This window comes from Solanum tuberosum, unplaced genomic scaffold (genome assembly GCF_000226075.1).
Source record: "Solanum tuberosum cultivar DM 1-3 516 R44 unplaced genomic scaffold, SolTub_3.0 scf00208, whole genome shotgun sequence".
In the NCBI taxonomy this organism is placed as follows: Eukaryota; Viridiplantae; Streptophyta; class Magnoliopsida; order Solanales; family Solanaceae; genus Solanum; species Solanum tuberosum.
In genome coordinates this window covers 457,129-477,327 of record NW_006239132.1, presented here as the reverse complement: position 1 = coordinate 477,327, position 20,199 = coordinate 457,129, and the positions used below count along the sequence as shown (strand labels likewise).

The following is a 20,199-nucleotide window of genomic DNA, read 5'->3' as shown; positions in this document are numbered from 1 at the left end:
GAAGTATTGAAAGCACTTCTCAACTCGGTGCAAGTTATTATCTTCTCTCCCATACTATTGACTTGAGTAACCAAACTTAGATGCATTCCGATCAGCCACATGACATAACAAGTGATCTCAAATTTTTATAAGGGCATGTTGCTATTAAACTCCCTAAACTTCGCGAGAACTTAGGGGTACTGTATTTCACTAATATTGCAAAATTAGAAATATATTTAAGTTCGATCAATTAAATAAAAAAATATTTTTAACACTATCAATAATTGAAAAATGAAACTAATAATTCACATTAAATTAAAAAATATTTATATATTGCATTACTTAGGCAGTTAGGCATGAGTGCATGACATGACCTCCGAACCAGCTACCAAAGTAGCTGTTTATAATATTGGGTTCACTATAAAAAGTACAAGCACCATATATTAAAAGCATACGCAGTACGCACCATAGATTAAAATAATAATTACTCCATTTGTCTGTGATTTTTCTCTCTTCTTCTTCTTCTTGAGTGCTCTCAATTTGAAATTTGAAAATGGAGGGGACGATTAGATGCTCTGCAAATTACGTTCCGTTGAGTCCAATAAGCTTTTTGTTAAGATCAGGTGTGGTATACAGCAACAGAATTTCTATTGTTTATGGCGATGTTAAGTTTACTTGGGCGGAGACAAGACGAAGGTGTTTACAACTTGCTTCTGCTTTTACCCATTTTGGGATTTCTCGGGGCGATGTCGTATGTTCTCTTTCGATCCCTTCTTATTATTAATAGCTTCCGTTTCATCATAGATTTTGAAGTTGAAATTTACAAATTATATGCTCTTGTTTGATCATATAGTAGATCGGCTTTTGGTAATTTGAAAATATTTGATGGCCAAACTGACATTTGGGATTTCTATCATAGATTTTGAAGTCAAAACCTCGAAGTTTGAATTTTTTATTTTTCAAGTTGTGTTTTAGATATGCATTGTGAACTTGCCCCCTGCTTATTATAGCTTATTTGATCATACATTTTGAAGTTGAAATTTGGCTTTTGGTTATGAAATTAGAAAAATACCAAAATATTACTTTCACTTCAAATTACTGCAATTTTTTTTAAAAAAAAAAAAAAACTCAATACAAGGAATAAACGCAATTCTAATTTTCATTTTTATTTTTTTTAACTTTAAAAATAAAATTTACTACTTTTCAAAAGTGGTAGTTATAATTTTAATGGTCAAAAGCTCGTTTAAGTACACAAAGGGACTTCCTACTAGACATAGTCCCACTAATTAGTTTAGGCTCAGAGTCAAAGCTGAAATAACTCTAGCAACTTGGCAATTAGTTGAATGCAGCTACTGGCTGTAATAAGGATTTTTAAAATATATATATGTATGAAAATTATTTTTTGATCTATATATTTTGTATATATACTTTAATATGCAGAAAATAATTTTTTGACGAAGGGTGTTCAACTGGCCACATTTCACTACATGTGGCTACGCCACTGATTATCCTCTCCCATCCAAATTAGTTGTGACACCCCATTTGAAAAACACATATTTGAAGATAAATTTTCAACGCCTACTCGCAAAATCTATGTCAAACGTTAGCTATATATGCTTCCTTTCATCTTTTGTGCTTAAATTTTTTTTTTTTATGTTTTCATTGGAGTTGCTTTCTCCAATTGAGGTCTATTGTATACAACCTTAACATACATTTTTCAAGCGATTGTTTCAACAACTCGAACTTGTGAACTCCTGGTCACATGACAATAACTTTACCAATCTGTTCGAATTACTTATTCATGGTTAGTCTCCAAGCCAAACCATACACAAACACCTTGGTTTAAGTAGTGATAACTTTTATCAAGTACTAATGGCATGGAGAATTTAAATAGAACTAGATAGTTGTTACCATATGTTGTCTTTTGTGTTTCAGTTACCACATTATTTCGTTGTTGTTAGTGATATTTTTTTGGATACCCTGTACTACTTTCCGTATTTTTTGACTTGTTTTCTCCACTGCCGTATTTCCTTTGATTTGCTGCACTTGAGCTGAGCATCTTACGAAAACAACCTCTCTACCTCCACGACCAAGAGGAGGCAGGGGTTAGGTTTTCGTACACTCTGTCCTCCGCAGACCCTACTTGTGGGATTACACTGGATATGTTGTTGTCGTATGCTTTCTAATTAAGAAATAAATAACTTCTTGTTTAGAAGTGTGCATCTTCATACTCATGTTGCTCATAGTTTTTCTTTTTCTTCTTTTTATAAGCAGGTTGCTGTTTTGGCTCCAAATATTCCTGCAATATATGAGCTACACTTTGCGGTACCAATGGCTGGGGCAGTTCTTTGTACTCTCAATGTTCGTCATGATTCAGCAATGGTCTCGGTTTTACTCAAACATTCAGAGGCAAAAGTCATACTTGTAGATTACCAGTTCCTTGATGTTGCTAACGGGGCGTTACAGATTCTTTCGAAGGAAAATATTAAATTGCCTCATCTAATCCTAATCCCCGACTGTGACAAACGCTCATCGAATTCTCATATTATGGAATACGAGGCCTTTTTAGCTACGGGAAGGCCTAATTTTGAGGTAGTATGGCCAAATGATGAGTGGGATCCCATTTCCCTGAATTATACTTCAGGTACAACGTCGAGTCCAAAGGGTGTCGTCTATAGTCATAGAGGAGCATATCTTAATTCTCTGTCAGCTGTTCTTCTCAATGAAATGCCTTCAATGCCCGTCTACTTATGGACAGTTCCGATGTTTCATTGCAACGGATGGTGCCTTACATGGGCCGTGGCAGCACAGGGTGGCACGAATATTTGTCTTAGGAATGTTACTGCTGAAGGAATTTTTACAAGCATAGATAGGCACCAAGTGAGTCACATGGGTGGTGCACCTACAGTTTTAAACATGATAATACACGCACCTCCTAGTATCCGTAGGCCACTTCCAAGGAAAGTAGCAGTGATGACCGGCGGTGCACCACCTCCTCCTCAAGTTTTATTTATGATGGATGAACTTGGTTTTAATGTTACTCACTCATATGGTCTAACGGAAACATATGGTCCTGGAACTGTTTGCACTTGGAAACCTGAATGGAGTTCTCTGTCACGTGATGAGCAGGCGAAAATCAAGGCTCGTCAAGGGTTGCATCATATTGGTATGGAGGAAGTAGATGTGAAGGATCCAGCTTCAATGAAGAGCGTATCACCCGATGCAAAAACAATGGGTGAGGTAATGTTTAGAGGAAATGTTGTAATGAATGGGTACTTGAAGAATGCCAAAGCAACAGAAGAAGCTTTTAAAGGGGGTTGGTTTCGAACTGGGGACTTGGCTGTGAAGCACCCCGATGGTTACATCGAATTGAAGGATCGTGCTAAGGACATCATTATATCTGGTGGAGAAAACATTAGTACAATTGAGGTGGAATCAGTACTATTCAGCCATCCATCTGTTCTCGACGCTGCTGTAGTAGGAAGACCAGATGATTACTGGGGTGAGACATCTTGTGCCTTTGTGAAACTAAAGGAGGGTAACAATGCAACTATGGATGAAATCATCAAGTATTGTCGTGATCGTTTACCACATTACATGGCTCCGAAAACAGTAATTTTCGATGATTTGCCCAAAACATCTACAGGAAAGACACAAAAATTTGTTTTGAGACAGAGGGCCAAAGCTATGGGGAGTATTACAAAGGCAGCTAGCAAATTATAATTTGTAATTTCCTGTGTTGTATTGTGGATAGACTGATAAAAAGTCTGGCAGGCAAGTTGAGGGTCGATCAGAAACAACCTCTCTATCTCTACGAGGTAGGGGTAAGTTCTGTGTATACTCTACACCCCTCATTGAATATGTTGTTGTTGTTGTGGATAAACTGACCTCTGTTTTATTTTATAAAATCACATTTATGTTGTGGGAATGCCTCATTAGTGTATATGATAATTTACTAATGTTGGTTAGTAATATGTATGGTAACAATGGTGAATGATAACGATGGTTGACTATATATAGTGATGACTGATGATGGTATGATTGTCGATACGTGATAATTAATTGACAATGTAGTAATAATGATTGATAGTGATGATCGTATATACTAATTAGTGATGATGATGATCATAATGAGTGCTACAAATAGAAAAATTATGTTTTTAGATAAGAGAAATTGATAGGTTGCTATAATTGTGGAAAAGAAAGATTAGCCCCTCAAAAGTAATCATTGACTCTAGTTAATCAATGAAAGTGAGTTACTAATTACTACATTTTTAAAGGATAATATAAGATTAGTTAACAAATAGAATTCTCTCCCTCACAATCTTACCAAACTTTATCCTTTATTTTTTATGAATCAATCATTTATAACCTCTCCTAAACCTTCTCTTAACCTAGCCTCCAATGGCTGCTTCAACTTCCTTTTTCCTAATGCACTATTCTAAATGCATGTTGCAGGATGGCCTTTTGGACTTCTCATCTCCTTGGCCTCCTGTTTTTCTTTCTACTTATTATCAACCAAATTTCCTTCATCACCACCACCAATGTCCGCGTTGGCGTTATCTTGAAACCGACTTTCTTACATGTTCCCGTCTTTCGAGAGGCGCCTGCTTTTCGCAATGGGAGGGATTGTGGTTCATCTGCCGCGGACCGTATTCATGTGGCCATGACTCTTGATGCTAATTACTTGAGAGGTACTATTGTTGAAATGTATGATCACCTCATTTAAATACTTTAAAATATTGCATTTCTAAATGTCTTTCATGTGTGGGCCTAATTAATAGGTCACTAGCACTACCAAAAAAAAAAGAGTTAGGAGTTAACTATAAGATTCATTGCTAATCTGTTGCTAAATAGCCCAAAGCAAATATGCATTTTTGATAATCCATTGTAAAATAATATAAGTTGTGGATTCTTGTTGTTTAGCAACAAAAGTCGTTCGTTCGCTATTTTTTTTTCTACTGCCAATGTATATAACTAAGAATATCTTTTTTTCTTCAAGTGTCAAACACGTATATATATTTTTTAGCTTCTTGTTTGAACTTGAGATTTTCGTGCCTACTCGATACCATGTATCATGTTGTGTGACCACATATTATATAATTACTTAATTATATTATGTCTCGTATAGGTACCATGGCTGCAGTATTATCCATCCTACAACATTCAACATGCCCAGAAGATGTCATGTTTCACTTTTTATGTGTAAGACATGAACCTGTGGTATTTTCTAGCATTAAGTCCACTTTCCCTTACCTCAACTTCAAGCTCTACAAATTTGATGTCCACAGGGTCCGTGGCCTAATTTCAAAGTCGATTCGTCAAGCTTTAGATCAACCGTTAAATTATGCAAGAATTTATTTGCCTGATTTAATTCCAATAGACGTAAAACGCGTAATTTATCTTGATTCTGACATAGTCATTGTTGATGACATTGTTAAATTATGGAGAGTTGATCTTGGTGACAAAGTATTAGCTGCTCCTGAATATTGTCAAGCAAATTTCACAACTTATTTCACTAACACATTTTGGGATGACTCTGAGTTACCTAAAACATTTGATGGTAGAAAACCATGTTATTTCAATACAGGTGTTATGATTATGGATGTTGATAAATGGAGGTGTGGGAATTACACACAAAAAGTTGAAGATTGGATGATTGTACAAAAGCAAAAAAGGATATATCACTTAGGTTCTTTACCACCTTTTTTGCTAACCCTAGCTGGGGATATTACCCCTGTTGATCATAGATGGAATCAACATGGATTGGGTGGTGATAATATTGAAGGAAAATGTAGGAGTTTGCATCCTGGTCCTATTAGTTTATTACATTGGAGTGGTAAAGGTAAACCATGGTTAAGATTGGATTCAAGAAAACCATGTACTGTTGATCATTTATGGGCTCCTTACGATCTCTATCGTTCATCGAGGCATTCCTTCGAGGAATAATACATGTGCAGACAGAAGCAGATTCAGAATTTTAACCTGAACGGTTCAATATTTATGTTCTTGTTACTATTGAAGAACAATTGTACGAACTTTTAAAATTATGGGGTTCATAATTTAATATTTATTGAAATTTTAGTGGTTTGTTGCATACATATACTAGTCTTGTGTTATAAATGATTGTCTGATTCAACTAAACTCAAATTAACCTTCTTAAATAGATATAGTGTAGTTAACAGATCTAGAGGGTTCAACTGAACTTTAAATTCTGAAATCTACCTCTAAAATTAGGGATACATGGTGATACATCTAAGAGAACTGGGGTTCAGATGGTACGAGGGTCTAAATATTCCATTTTAAATATGAATTCAAGTATAAATAAAGTGAATGGCAGATTTATGAGAGTTTGATGCTTCCTTCATTTATTTATGTAATAGGGTTCAAAATATGAGAGTCAAACTGCTCTTTAATATTTATTGAAATTTTAAGTGATTTGTTGCATACATATACAAGTCTTGTGTTAAAAATGATTGTCCGATTCAACTGAACTCAAATTAACCTTCTTAAATAGATATGACATAGATAACAAATCTAGAGGGGTGTAACGGATTTAAGTGAACTTATTTCTTTTGATACGAATTATGTAAATACATTCTAAAAAATGTTAAAATTGGGTGGAATCAACATGGATTGGGTGGTGATAATATTGAAGGAAAATGTAGGAGTTTGCATCCTGGTCCTATTAGTCTATTACATTGAAGTGGTAAAGGTAAACCATGGTTAAGATTGGATTGAAGAAAACCATGTACTGTTGATCATCTATGGGCTCCTTACGATCTCTATCGTTCCTCGAGGCATTCCTTCGAGGAATAATGCATGCTAACAGAAGAAGCAGATTGAGCGGTTCAATATTTATGTTCTTGTTACTATTGAAGAACAATTGTATGGACTTTTAAAATTATGGGGTTCATAATTTAGTATTTATTGAAATTTTAGTGATTTGTTGCATACATATACAAGTCTTGTGTTAAAAATGATTGTCTGATTCAACTGAACTCAAATTAACCTTCTTAAATCGATATGACATAGATAACAAATCTAGAGGGGTGTAACGGATTCTAGTGAACTTATTTCTTTTGATACGAATTTTGTAAATACATTCTAAAAAATGTTAAAATGTACTAATATATGTATATATATATCTATGATAAGATCAACCACATTATTGATGAACTCATGACTTTAAATTCTGAAATTTATCTCTAAAATTAGAGATACATGGTGATATATCTATGCGATTTGGGGTTCAGATTGTATGACGGTCTAAATAATCTATTTGGACTGTAAATTCAGGTATAAATAAAGTGAATGATGGATTTATGAGAGTTTGATGTTTCCTTCATCAGGTTCAACTAAACTTATTTCTTATGATACGAATTATGTAAATACATCCTAAAAATGTTAAAATGTACTAATATATATATATATATATATATATATATAAGATCACCCACATTGTCGATGAACTCAAGACTTTAAATTCTGAAATTTACCTCTAAAATTAGAGATACATGGTGATATATCTATGAGAATTGGGGTTCAGATTGTAGGAGGGTCTAAATATTTCATTTTAATTATGAATTCAAGTATAAATAAAGTGAATGACGGATTTATGAGAGTTTGTTGCTTCCTTCATTTGTTTATGCAACGAGGTTCAAAATATGAGAGTCAAACTACTTTTTTTCATTTTATGAATCAATTGAACACATGGATCTTCAAGTTCTTTGAAATACAATTTACTTATTTAGAAATTTATATATAAGTCATAATAATATGTAAGAAATAGGAATAATCTCACATAAACAAAAACAAACCGAATATTTTAGGTAGAAGAAAAATATAAGTCACGAAAATCGATAAAAAAATATCTTATCGATTTGGTTATTGGTTTAATGTATTTAAAACCAAAAACCGATAAATTGAACCGATAATACATAAAACCGAACCGAACGACAGATGCACACCCCTAGAGAGCAAAGATTTGGATTTTTTGAATCGTTGTAAAATTTAAATTAAAGAATTATTTGTTTTTAGTGAATCACGTTGATATGATCAATTTTTCTGTGTTAATATGAGTCAAATTAGCGGAAAATTAGTGAAAAATTTCTAGGTAATGAAAATTGGGTGACAAATCGTAGAATTGTGATAAAAAAGATGAAAAATAATAAGTCTAAAGGAAAATAAGAGAAGGGGAATAGAGGGAGTGGGCGTTAAAAAAAATTGACATTATTTTCGACTCAGACACGCCTATTTTAGTTTGATATATAATTTTATTTCACATCAGTTCTGGGGTGATATTAATTATACTTTTAACAAGAATAGATGTGTAATAGATCACCATGATAGGTTAAATGTGTAACTGACTTTTCGGAACAAATTGAAGGGTGAATTTATGTCTTTTCCCTAAAATGAAAGACGAATTTTAGAGAGTTAAATTTGATGCTTCCTTCATTTATTTTATGTTCCGAGATTCAAAACATGAAAGCCAAACTACTTACAATATATTTTTAATGAATTCCGATACATAAATCTTCAAGTTCTTTGAAATACAATTTACTTATTTAGAAATTTATATACAAGTCATAATAATGTGTAAGAAATATAGTTGAAAAAACTTTTAACTCTTCAAGTAGGAATAATATCACATAAACAGAAACAAACCGAATACTTTATGTAGAAGAAGAATATACGTCACGAAAATCATAAATTAATTAAAAGAAATTTTGAAGAACTTAATGTATCGAACTGTTTTTTTAATTTTCATTTTAGGAAGAAACATAAATGACCTAACCTTGGTTAAAGTTGGTTAACCCACAGTCCATTGCGACTCCAAGCCGCACTATTAGAGGAGCATAGCATAGCAAAGAGACAAATACACACTGATACACAGTATTCTGCACTCAATAGCCTCTCAAAGAACAAAAGAAGTAGAAAATAATTCACCCCATTTGCGATTTTCGTTAGGAACAACATCTCTGTGAGTGATCTTTCTGATTAAAGTTGTTTTTGGGGGTGTGGGGGTGGGGGAACACCACAAAATATGCAGAAAAATGTGGTTTTTTGGATACCCTTTTTGATTTTAGATTGAATTTATGCTGTATCTAGCTTTGTTCTTACATGGGTTTATGAGAAATCTTGTTTTTTTTGGCATTTTACTCCACTGTGGCCATTTTTGCTGTTGTTGTTTGATTGTATTTCTATGCTGAGTTACTTTGGGTTTGGGATTCTTTATTGGGTTCTGTGAAAGATTTTGAGCTGAGGGTTTATTGGGTTTTATGCTTGATTTGTTTCTTGGTTGACTACTGCTTGATTTATGGGTGTTTTCCCCTTTGATTGTTTTGAGCTTTTTTGTTGCAGAAAATTTGATTCGTTGGAATTTTCACTTGTACTGTGTAATAGAGGTATGCTTGTTTTGAGAACTTTCAATTCAGTAGATAATTTTGAGTAGTGTATAAAGAATGATGATTAAGAAGTAAATAGGATGCTGGGTTTAGAAAGGGAGTCTTAACGTAATTGGTAAAGTTTATCTCCGTGTGACTTGGAGGTTACGGTTCGAGCTGTGGGAATAGCGTCTTGCAGAAATGCAGGGTAATTCTGCATACAATAGACCCTTATGCTCCAGCCGTTTCTTGGACCTTGTGCATAGCGGGAGCTTTATGCACTGGGCTGCCCTTTTTTCTACATAGGATGCTGGCTTTGGCGCTAGTGAAGATGAAATATAATTGATGTTGTTCAGGCATGAATTTTGTGAAATTAATTGGCATGGACTATAAATGTGTAGGACAATGAGGTGAGTGAGTGGAGATAAAAATAAAAATGTTGGCTATTATGGCTCTACGAGAGATTTTTTTTTCCCAAATCGCAAATACGATACCTCTAGTTAAGGTGAAAAGGATTTCATCCATCCCATCATATACAATAATTAACATAAAAAATTCATACACTATGTTTCGATGTGAACTTTTGAACGTCAAGCTATTTTCGTAGCAACTTATTAAAATAAATTGGAAGAAGAAAAGGGTGACTTAACAAATCAGCAATGCCTAAAAAACACTGAGATTAGCATCATATAGTTTAGTGATACTAATATTGATGTGCACCGAGAAGGCTCAATATGGAAGGTAAAATGCTCTTTATACTAGCCCGACTAATTCATAGTTGTGTCGGATAAGTTTCCTATGAAGGGTGATACATTTCCTGTCAAGGAGTTCTTAATTTTCGGGAAAAAAGGATTCCAACCATCTTACCCCTCCATTTAGTGATCGCGATTTCATATGTAATAAAAGGAAAATTCATAAATCAATGGAGAGACACAATGACCTGACCCTGGTTAAAGAAAATAAAAAACAGAGGGTCAAGTTTGTTGGAGACTAGCGTAAAAAAGCATAATTGTGTTAGAATTGTGTTAGGATTAGGAGTATGTATTGCATTAGGAGTGTAAGTGTTATTATGTATTACTAATAAGAGTTAACTTACAAAGTAGTATTCAAGTAGAACTCTTCTATATTGTAACCTGCCAACAGCCTATATAATGAGGTATTGTGCAGTAGTTTTAAATACGAAATATATCAATAATATTAAGCTCTTCTTTTTCTTTCTGTACTGTGTTTTCTACAGCTGGCAGTTGCAGACTAGGACAAAAGAGACCAGTAAGGAACAAATAATATCGTATTGATGAAAGCCTCAATGCTCGCGTACTAAGAAGAACTTTTTTGACTACTTTCCTTCATCAAAGCCAGAAGCAAAGGGCAAAAACTCCACAACTAGTAACTAAGGGGTTGAAGGGAATACCTAAAGATCCAACAAACAAAGAAAAAATCTTTATACAAATACGAGTGATAGCATAGTATAGTTCGATACACAAGGACAGTTGTATGTGGCTGGTCATTAGATGTCACCGCTTCAAACAGATGTACAATATGTGAGATAGAATGTCAGCCTTTGTAAGAAACAAAATGCGGGTGGAACCCGACTCTTTATTTAATGTGGATGTTGTGAAGCAGTCGCAAAACATTCTTGGCCCTATGAACCTATTATTGAAGAAATTAAAGAGTTGATTCATAACTCTATTCTTAGGGCATTGGAACAGTAAGAGGTAATGCAATCAAATCCCCTCTTTGTAACCTTTTAGCATTATCTGTGAAATATGCCACTAAGGTGATGATTAATTGAGTTTTATGATTTCTTTCCTAGTGTACTTGAGATCAGAAATATGCTGATATATCCTCTTCTTCTTCAACTAATAGTAGTTTGACATTGATAACATAAAGTAACAAAAATAAAGGTACAAAAGAAACTTACTATTGGTCTGTGATAGCACTGGTCAACCACCAATGTCTCGAGATCCGGTGAATTTGGGAAAATCACTTATTTAGTCTTCCGGTGTCGTGATTTTTTTTTGCATTTTCACTTTTGATAAAGCTGAGCTCTGTTGTTTATAAAATGAATTAATTTTAATCTTATGGTTAATTATAAATCTATAACCAAGAATAATGAAAATCGATGCATCAACAGACAAACCAACTTTTGCTATAGTTTTCTACTTGGTCTTTCTCAAAAAAAAATTGATGCAAGGGAAACCCGCAGCCGCTACCCTTTGGGTGCGCACAAGGTAGAACCCCGCTCCTACTCAATAGCTAGCAAATCACATAGGAGAGGTAACCCGCACTAGGCAATCCCGGTGCGACGAGCTCGACCCAGAAGGCAAACCCCCTTGCTTTCGAAAGCAAGGGGATTCGAACTTGAGACCTTCAACATGGAAGTCCCAAGCCCAAACCACTGGGTCACCCCGAAGGGTCTGGTCTTTCTCAATTTTTATTTTTTATATCAAGAATATTAAATTGTATAGAATTAATTGGTTATAATTCACAAAGAACATTCCAAATCTACAACCTGGAATAGCCTAAGTTGCTAGGACTCGGGTGCTGGATACGGCTGCGGATCTAAAGGTAGGATCCTTCATGATCTAATTTTTAAGATTCGGAGATATGGATCCATGTATGGATACGGGTGTCGGGGTTCACCTAAAAATAGAGTTATAAAGCCTAAATTATGAGATATTATTTTGGAGAATTTGAGGAGAATCTTGGAAGGAGAATAAATGAAAGGGAGTGACATAGAAATTTCTATATAAAAGGTATTCCATATGCTTCAATCTTACCTTAGCTTTAGTATTGATTACAGAAATCATTAAAACTGTCCAAACTTTCCCCATTGATTTTGGTCAAAGTACCCAAAATTGGTTGACTGAATCAGACATGATCCCACACCCACACACATTTCGTGTCGACACGGGTGCGACACCAAAAGTGAAGAGTCCAAGCAACTAACGGAATAGCTATGCTTTCACTTGTCTTTCACAAAATCGTTATCTTGTAATAGAATTCAAATAAGGAAAGGATCTATACAAGGATCTATACAAGATGATTCATAATAGGACTTTCTGATAGTTCAGATAAAGCAATGATTTGATGCAAAAAATGTACATATCTGAAACAGATAATGTTTGTCCTATTTAGCTAGCTTAATAAATGAAGAAACCCTAAAGGTCATGTGTGGAATAGAATGAAATAAATAAGTTTTATAATTAATTGTAATTACAATTTTCTCTAACATTCTTTTTGAGCGGAATTCTCTAATATTGAATGCACGTACAAAGAAAGGTAAAAGAAAATGGATAAAATATTATGTGTTGAAGTTTCGTGCCTTTATATAGTTTAGATAGATAGATTGTGCATTTAGAAATTGGAGTTCATTTTCTTCCATTTTACAGTAATTTGGTTTTACTTGCCGTATTTCTCATTTCACTTTCATTCAGCATGATTTCTATTATAACGCACCAAAGGGTGTGGCCTACTGGTCAAGGAAATGGTTGAAAACCTGAGGTCTCAGGTTCAAAACTCAGTGGAGACAAAAAACACTAGATGATTCTTCCAATTGTCCTAGGCTCCTAGCGTGGGTGGACAGAGTTACCTGGTTACCTGTTGTTGGTGCAAGGTGGGAGGTGGTAGGTATTCCGTGGAATTAGTCGAGGTGCGCGAAAGCTGACCTGGACACCACGATCATCAAAAAATATGATTTGTATTATGGTAAAAGCTATAAATTAAATCAATTTTGAGTGCACAAAGAACAACCTGCAGCTTGTGGATTTAGCTCTCAGTGAGAAACTTGCAATTAAATAGGCTGGAGAAAACTCATAAAGAAGAAGGTATTTCTAAGCTACTTCAAACAATGAGGGATAGTTAGTACTAGAAATTCAGAGAGAAGGATAGACAGGAAGACTCTTTCATACCGTCCTTGTTATGTGACGAGGATGAGGTACAAAGTAATATAAGAGTAGTTCGGTCATCGATATCAATACATATCTATTTGAATAGATTTACTTACAATGCATATTTACAATCTCATAAAAGGTATTGTTCACATACACCGAGAGAAAAATATTATGATCACAAACCCCTCCATGCAGTGGAGGAACTAGGTGAAGGGAAGGTGAAAAACTATACTCATAAGTAGGATAAAGTTGAACATATTTGGTTACATATAAGTTGTTGAATCCCTTTGACATAAGGAAAATTTCTAGTGTAGTGGTAAAGGGGGTTCGAAAATCACTTCAAGTCACTGGTTCAAATCCAAACTATCAAATTCTGGTATTTGTTCCGTATATAAGTTTCTAGTGAAAGGCTTTTAATGCAAACTAAATCGAAAGCTAATGAAAGACCAGAGAACTTGGTCCTCTAAGCCCTCAATTCATTTTGAAATCACTTCACTCCGGGTTACCGCACAATCCATTTCAAGCATCATAATGGTAACACTATTAAATAATCCAGACGAAGCGGAGCAACCACTCCGAGTCTGTTTTCTCCATTTAATTACTTTATCCCCTTTATCAAAATGGTAAAAAACTATTACTTATTATAGCACTGATTTAGTGCAATATATGAGAAGCACATAATGTAGGTATGTTTTTTTATCAAAAGTGTATTTTCAAAGTTCATATAAGCTTGTAAAATACTGGTCAGTAACAAATTGGGGAGGAACATCAGAATTAGAAATTGATAGAAAAGCAAGGATATGGGCTCATGTAAGTAGGAAACAAAAAATATCTATTCTAGTTCTATTTGACAATAGCAAAGAGAAGGAAAGGAGTTGAAAGTCAGTTGACTGTAAGAAGAGAGCATAGTTTGTATTCTCAAATGATATCAGAGGGATTTGCACACAATCCTATGAATTTACTCTTTCTTACTAATTGCAGTGCAGGATCTCATATGTTTGTGTTAATAACATAAGCTAACAGAAACAAAACATTGGACACATAATGAATCTAGAAATACAATTTTTTTTGCAAAATGACCAGGATTCAGCAATATGAATATATATCACAAAGCATTTGGAACAAGAGATCACACATGAACATGATGATTGGATAATAAACACATTGTTAAGTACTTAGACATGAAGAAATACTAAAAACTCCTTGGATACTGATTACTGACAAGTAGAACCCTAACCTTGTCTATAGCTACAAACCAATTTCAAACATAAAAGTAACAACTGTTAAGCATGTTGTGATTGATCCAAAAGTAGAGGTGGCAAAGATCTTTGATTGGAAAAGATAACTGAAGCATGCGAAGAGGATCTTGGAAAGCTCAAGAGCTCCTGTTCAATTCTAATCTGATCGAGACGCACATCAATCTCTTTGCATCTGGCAGCTATGTCGAACTTTTCTAGCATGATTGCATTCTCAAGCAAATATTTAACCAATGGAAGAACAAACTTATTTACACTTAATGGTCCAACCAAGTTAATGAACTTGATAGTCTTCAGATGTAGCAATGGGCAGTTAAATTTATGTGTCTCAAACGTCCTGATTTGCCTTTCCTTATCCTTAAAAGAATACGCATATAAATACTGCACGAAAGAATTCGCAAACATTAACCAGTTATTCTCCTCAGATGGACGTAAAAGCCAATGAATTGATAGTTAGATAAAATAAAAAGTGTTGGAGACTAGCGTAAAAAAGCATAATTGTGTTAGAATTGTGTTAGGATTAGGAGTATGTATTGCATTAGGAGTGTAAGTGTTATTATGTATTACTAATAAGAGTTAACTTACAAAGTAGTATTCAAGTAGAACTCTTCTATATTGTAACCTGCCAACAGCCTATATAATGAGGTATTGTGCAGTAGTTTTAAATACGAAATATATCAATAATATTAAGCTCTTCTTTTTCTTTCTGTACTGTGTTTTCTACAAAGTTAACCCACAATCCCACACGACTCCAAACCGCACTGATGGACAAGCATAGCAAAGACACACCAGTATTGTTGCACTCTATAGCCTACCAAGAGCAAAAAGAAATAGAATTTACCTCATTTGAGATTTTCCTTTTGGAACAACATCTTTGTTAGTGTTCTTTTGATTAAAGTTTTTTTTTTGGAAATATGATATTGTTAAAATGTTTGAAGAATACCAGAAAATACACAAAAGAATGTATTTTTTGAATACCCTTTTGATTATAGATTGAATTTTTGCTGTATCTAGCTTTGGTCTAACATAGGTGTATGAAAAATCTTTTTTCTTTCCTTTTCATTTTATTTCACTGTGGCCATTTTCCTCTTGTTCCTTGATTGTATTTCTCAGCTAAGTTACTTTGGGTTTCTAAGTATTGGAACTTTATTGGGTTCTGTGCAAGATTTTGAGCTGAGGGTTTATTGGGTTTTATGTTTGATTTGCTTGTTGGTTGACTGCTGCTTGATTAATTGCCTTATTTGCAAATTCTTGAGTTATGGCTATTTTCCCCGCTGATTATTTTGAGCTTTTTGTTGCAGAAAACTGATTCTTTGGCAGCTTCACCTGTACTGTGTTACAGAGGTATGCCTGCTCTTCATTTATTTGTTTCTGAACAAAGTTTCTGTTTTTTTTTCTCGTTATTGTTATTTTTTTCTAGAATCAGATCATCTGGTGAGAATCTTTAAAATAGATAACCCCTAGTTTGTCTTAAAAGAGCAAATGTTGGGTATTGAAATAGAGCGGAATGAATATGGATGATTTTGTAGACCTCAACTAATTTTGGGATGAGGTGTAGTTGTATTTAGATAATCTAGTATTGTTCAGTCAATGCAAAAATCTATCCCTTTGTTTTCTCTCTTTGTCTTATTCGTTATGAAATGAGCTTAAATGAAGATGTGGTGATTCACCTAGCCAACCCCAACTTGTCGGGACCTTAGTTGTTTATGTCTATTATTCTATAGTCTCTATCTTTTTGCTGCTACATTTTCTTTTTATTGTTTGTTTCCCCTGCGCCTACCACATTATTTCTGAATGGTCTTCCGCTGCAACTTCTGAAACTGCAGATAAAGATACGAGTAATAGGATTACTGCAGAACATTTAATTATCATTGAAAAGATAATGAATGTAGGTGATCATAACAGCAGTGATGGTGCCAATGAGAAGTCATTGGTGATTTCAGCCCAGGAAAAAGGTAGTAGGAACAAGAGGAAGTTCTTGTCTGAGTTTCCTCTAGACGTTCCTATTGATACACCTGTCCTATCCCTTACAGAATTTCCAAGGTATGAGCTATTAGAAGAAAAACTCCTCAGCACCCCTAACGAGGTCGGTTCACTTGAGGGCAGGTGTCATCAGTCCAATGAGAAACAAGGAGTGGAAACTTTACAACAAGCCGACTGGGATGATACAATAGCGTGTCAGCTAATGGAACTTTTATTTCATAACTTGTCCGCAACTTTCCAGAGCGCAATCAAGAGGATTGTTGAATGTGGATATAGTGAGGAAATAGCTGAACGGGTCCTTTTGAGGAGTGGCCTCTATCATGGTAGCAAGGATGCTGTCTCAACTATCATGGATGGTGCCTTGGCTTTACTAAGTAGGGAAAAAGAATTGGATACTTCGACGTCTCTCATATTTGAGGATTTGAATAGCCTGGTAGAGTACACGATGTTGGAGATGATATGTGTGCTGAGGGAGGTTAAGCCAGATTTTACTGTTGCAGAAGCAATGTGGTGTCTGTTAATATGTGATTTGAACCTGTTACATGCATGTTCCATAGAAAGAGATCTCCAGGTTGACTCATGCAGTTCGGAAAGTCCAAGAAAAAGCTCATCTGGTTCAAAACTTGCCCAACCAAAGGAAGCTTTTGTAGTGAGTCAATTGGGCCTGGATAAACTACAATTGTCAAAACCTTCAATGCCAATTGCTAAAAGTTTGCAGTCTGAAACTCCTTGTGATGATCCAGTCACTCAATTCGCTCAATTGTCTAATTCTATATACTCACATCTTCATGGAGTGGAAATTACAGCAAACAGAAGTTCAGCTCGTCTTCCAGTAGCGAAGAGCAAGTCTGCAGGGGTTAGCGGAGAGAGTGTACTGTCTATAACGAAAGCAGCAATTTTAGAAGAAAAATGTGGAACTGGGAGAAGGGGGTCATCTCTGAACTCCAAGAAAGATATGCTTAGACAAAAGACATTTCATTTTGAGAAAAGCTATAAAGGTCGTATGGGTAAGGGTTCCTTCAAAGCAAAACTCACCACCTGGAGCAGTATGGTTTTGGACAAGACGCTGAACTCTGAATCTCGTTCTTCTGGTCTCGGAATGAAGAGTACTAACTCTAAGGTAACTACTACAGTTAAAAGCAATTGCCCTTTAGCAGTAGGCAGTTCTCATAGTTCAAGCACCTCCCCCTCCATTGCACCTTCAAGTGAAACGGCTACTGTGCCAGCAACCCAAGATACTGTTTGTGCATTGCCTGCTGTAAACACAAATATTGCTGCATCACTGACTCCGGACCCCAAGTCTTCCTCAAATACCCCAGGCAGCACTCCTGCCCTTCCTAAAGTTCTAGACTATTATGCTGGTATCCCATACGATGAGTCTTTGGAGAAACATGTCCCACAAAATGAGAAAGACAAAATTGTTTTGTTGCGAATTGCCCGTATACAAACACTGCAGAAAGAGCTCCAAGGGTGGACTGATTGGGCCAATGAGAAGGTTATGCAGGCTGCTCGGAGGCTTGGCAAGGACCAGGGGGAGCTTAAAATGCTGAAGCAAGAGAAAGAAGAGGCCGAGAAATTACAGAAGGAAAAGCAAATAGTGGAAGAAAACAACATGAAGAGGCTTTCTGAAATGGAGTATGCGTTGTCAAATGCCAGTGGCCAGAGTAAGATGGCCGACTCTACTCTTCACAGACTTAAGGAGGAGAATGTTTCACTAAAGAAGGAGATGGATGCTGCGACGCTGGCTGCCTTGGAGTCTGCTACAAACTTCCACCAAGCCGTTGCGAGGGAGCAGGAGATACTGAAGAAGTGTCAAGCATGGGAGATGAAGAAGGGCTCACTGCTGGATAATTTCTCAACCCTGAAACGAGAAGCTGTTCATTTTGAGCAGGAACTAGAGAGAGCCAAAACGCGCCAGAACCAGTTGAAGGTATGCTTTTGTAGGAATAAATTTCTTTGCCTGCTTGATTGAGGTTGTAACTGTTAACAAATATTGTTACCCCTGCCCTTTCAATTTGTTTGTTTTACTTTCTTTTTAGTATGTTCCAAAAGAATGCCTCTTTCCTTTTTCGGTAACTCTTTAATTTCAATTTTTCAATGGTTTAAGACCACAAGATTAAAGGATTTTGGTACATTCTATATATTTTTAGTTTAAGACCAATAGATTCAAAAGTCTTCTTACTTTCTTTAACTTCGTGCCAAGTCAAAATCAGGCAAACAAATTGAAATGGAGGGAGTAGTATAAATGACATACCTTTTGTTCAAATGCTAGTAGAACGTCTGCTGATAAACAATTAGAAGTATTATTAATTTTCTTGATCTGAGGGTCTATCATAAACCAACCTCTCTACCCCACAAAGGTAGGGGTAGGGTCTGTGTACAACCCTTCCCAGATCTCACTTGTGGACTTGTGGGATTATACTGGGTGTGCTGATTTACTTATAACTTCCGGTAATAGTTGCTCTAGCATGTATCAAGCAGTTCAGCTTTTGATAATTTATTTGCAATCTGATGTTCTTTCTAGTATAAGCTATCACATAAGAAGAAACCTGTTAGGGTTTTATTTGAACTGATTTAATTCAATTTCAAGTGATTTTTACCATACTGTGCTGCACGCTTTCAACTTGCACAATAAAAACATGAATTGCAGGTTCTGTCGGAGCAGGAGGAGAGGGAGAAACGAAAGGTTCTTCAGCAGGCTGATTCCCTTAAAGCTGAAAGGGAGAAACGGGGAGTTCAGAGTAAAATGGAGGAGGATAATATTAGAGAAAAGGCAGAGAGAAACATGCAAAAATGTAAAGAAGATATCCGAAAGCTTGAGAGTGAAATCTCTCTATTAAGATTTCAGTCTGAAGGTTCAAAAATAGAAGCACTGAGAAGAGGTATCAACAACACGAGGCCTCAATCTCCTAAACTCACAAAGAGCTTGGCAGTCTTTGAGGAAAATCTTGGCTCTGGTAGTGTGAAAATCGAGAGGGAGTGTGTTATGTGTTTGAGTGAGGAAATGACAGTGGTTTTCCTCCCATGCGCTCATCAGGTTCTTTGTGCACAATGCAACGTGCTTCACGAAAAGCAAGGAATGAATGACTGTCCTTCTTGTAGGACGCCAATTAAGAAGCGGATCAACGTTCAATTTGCTCGTTCATCTAGAAGTTAACGCCAGAATCATCTTAAGAATGATACTCATACCATAATCCATTGTCAAGGGACATACAAAACTTATCATTGTCCCCCTTTTTTGGCCTTTACATCAACCTTAGCTGAATTAGTTGATACAAAAATGCAAAAAGGTATAGACAGGTAGTATTAAAAGATTGTAAATTTTTAGTAAAAGTTCAATTATCAAGTGTTAGATCATCTTGTACTTAACAAGAAAACTTGGTTCAATATCTTTTGTATAATGGTTTTCTTTTTTGCTTGCTGATTCCAGTTTCCCAGTGCTACTAGTACATATTATTTTTGCTTTGATTATCGTAAAATATGTTGTTACTACTGTTCTTTTTTTCATTATTTTCTACTTGATTTCCTTTTCGCACTATTTTTTTTATATGTTTTGCTTGAGTTGAGGGTCGATCCCTCTATCCTCACAAGGTAGGAGGATTAAGGTTGTGTACATACCACCCTCTCTTGAGGCCATTTGTGGGATTAGTCTAAGTATGATGTTGTAAAATATTTTTCATCTTATTATATTGGAAAATGTTG

At 35.4% G+C, this 20,199-nt stretch overlaps 3 protein-coding genes across 5 annotated transcripts; all 3 read left to right on the top strand.

Annotated features, from left to right (window-relative positions):
- The first annotated feature begins 401 nt into the window (after positions 1 to 401).
- Positions 402 to 3,996, top strand: LOC102579993 (probable acyl-activating enzyme 1, peroxisomal). The gene is made up of 2 exons (XM_006355728.2): positions 402 to 730; positions 2,254 to 3,996. The coding sequence occupies exons 1-2, from the start codon at positions 533 to 535 to the stop codon at positions 3,700 to 3,702; spliced, it is 1,647 nt and encodes a 548-aa protein (XP_006355790.1). The 5' UTR covers positions 402 to 532; the 3' UTR covers positions 3,703 to 3,996.
- A 302-nt stretch (positions 3,997 to 4,298) lies between these two features.
- LOC102580317 (probable galacturonosyltransferase-like 4) lies at positions 4,299 to 6,025 on the top strand. The gene is made up of 2 exons (XM_006355729.2): positions 4,299 to 4,673; positions 5,111 to 6,025. Exons 1-2 carry the CDS (start codon positions 4,439 to 4,441, stop codon positions 5,926 to 5,928), a joined length of 1,053 nt encoding a protein of 350 aa, XP_006355791.1. The 5' UTR covers positions 4,299 to 4,438; the 3' UTR covers positions 5,929 to 6,025.
- A 2,788-nt stretch (positions 6,026 to 8,813) lies between these two features.
- On the top strand, positions 8,814 to 19,921 carry LOC102579237 (putative E3 ubiquitin-protein ligase RF298). Of its 3 annotated transcripts, none has more exons than XM_015312528.1 (5): positions 8,814 to 8,962; positions 15,816 to 15,858; positions 16,341 to 16,469; positions 16,548 to 18,427; positions 19,148 to 19,921. In XM_015312528.1, the coding sequence occupies exons 3-5, from the start codon at positions 16,397 to 16,399 to the stop codon at positions 19,652 to 19,654; spliced, it is 2,460 nt and encodes an 819-aa protein (XP_015168014.1). In that variant the 5' UTR covers positions 8,814 to 8,962; positions 15,816 to 15,858; positions 16,341 to 16,396; the 3' UTR covers positions 19,655 to 19,921. The 3 variants fall into 3 exon arrangements, with proteins under 3 accessions (XP_015168014.1, XP_006355787.1, XP_006355788.1); XM_006355725.2 differs by adding an exon at positions 9,343 to 9,386 and having other exon boundaries at positions 16,341 to 18,427; XM_006355726.2 differs by having other exon boundaries at positions 16,341 to 18,427.
- Positions 19,922 to 20,199: the final 278 nt, after the last annotated feature.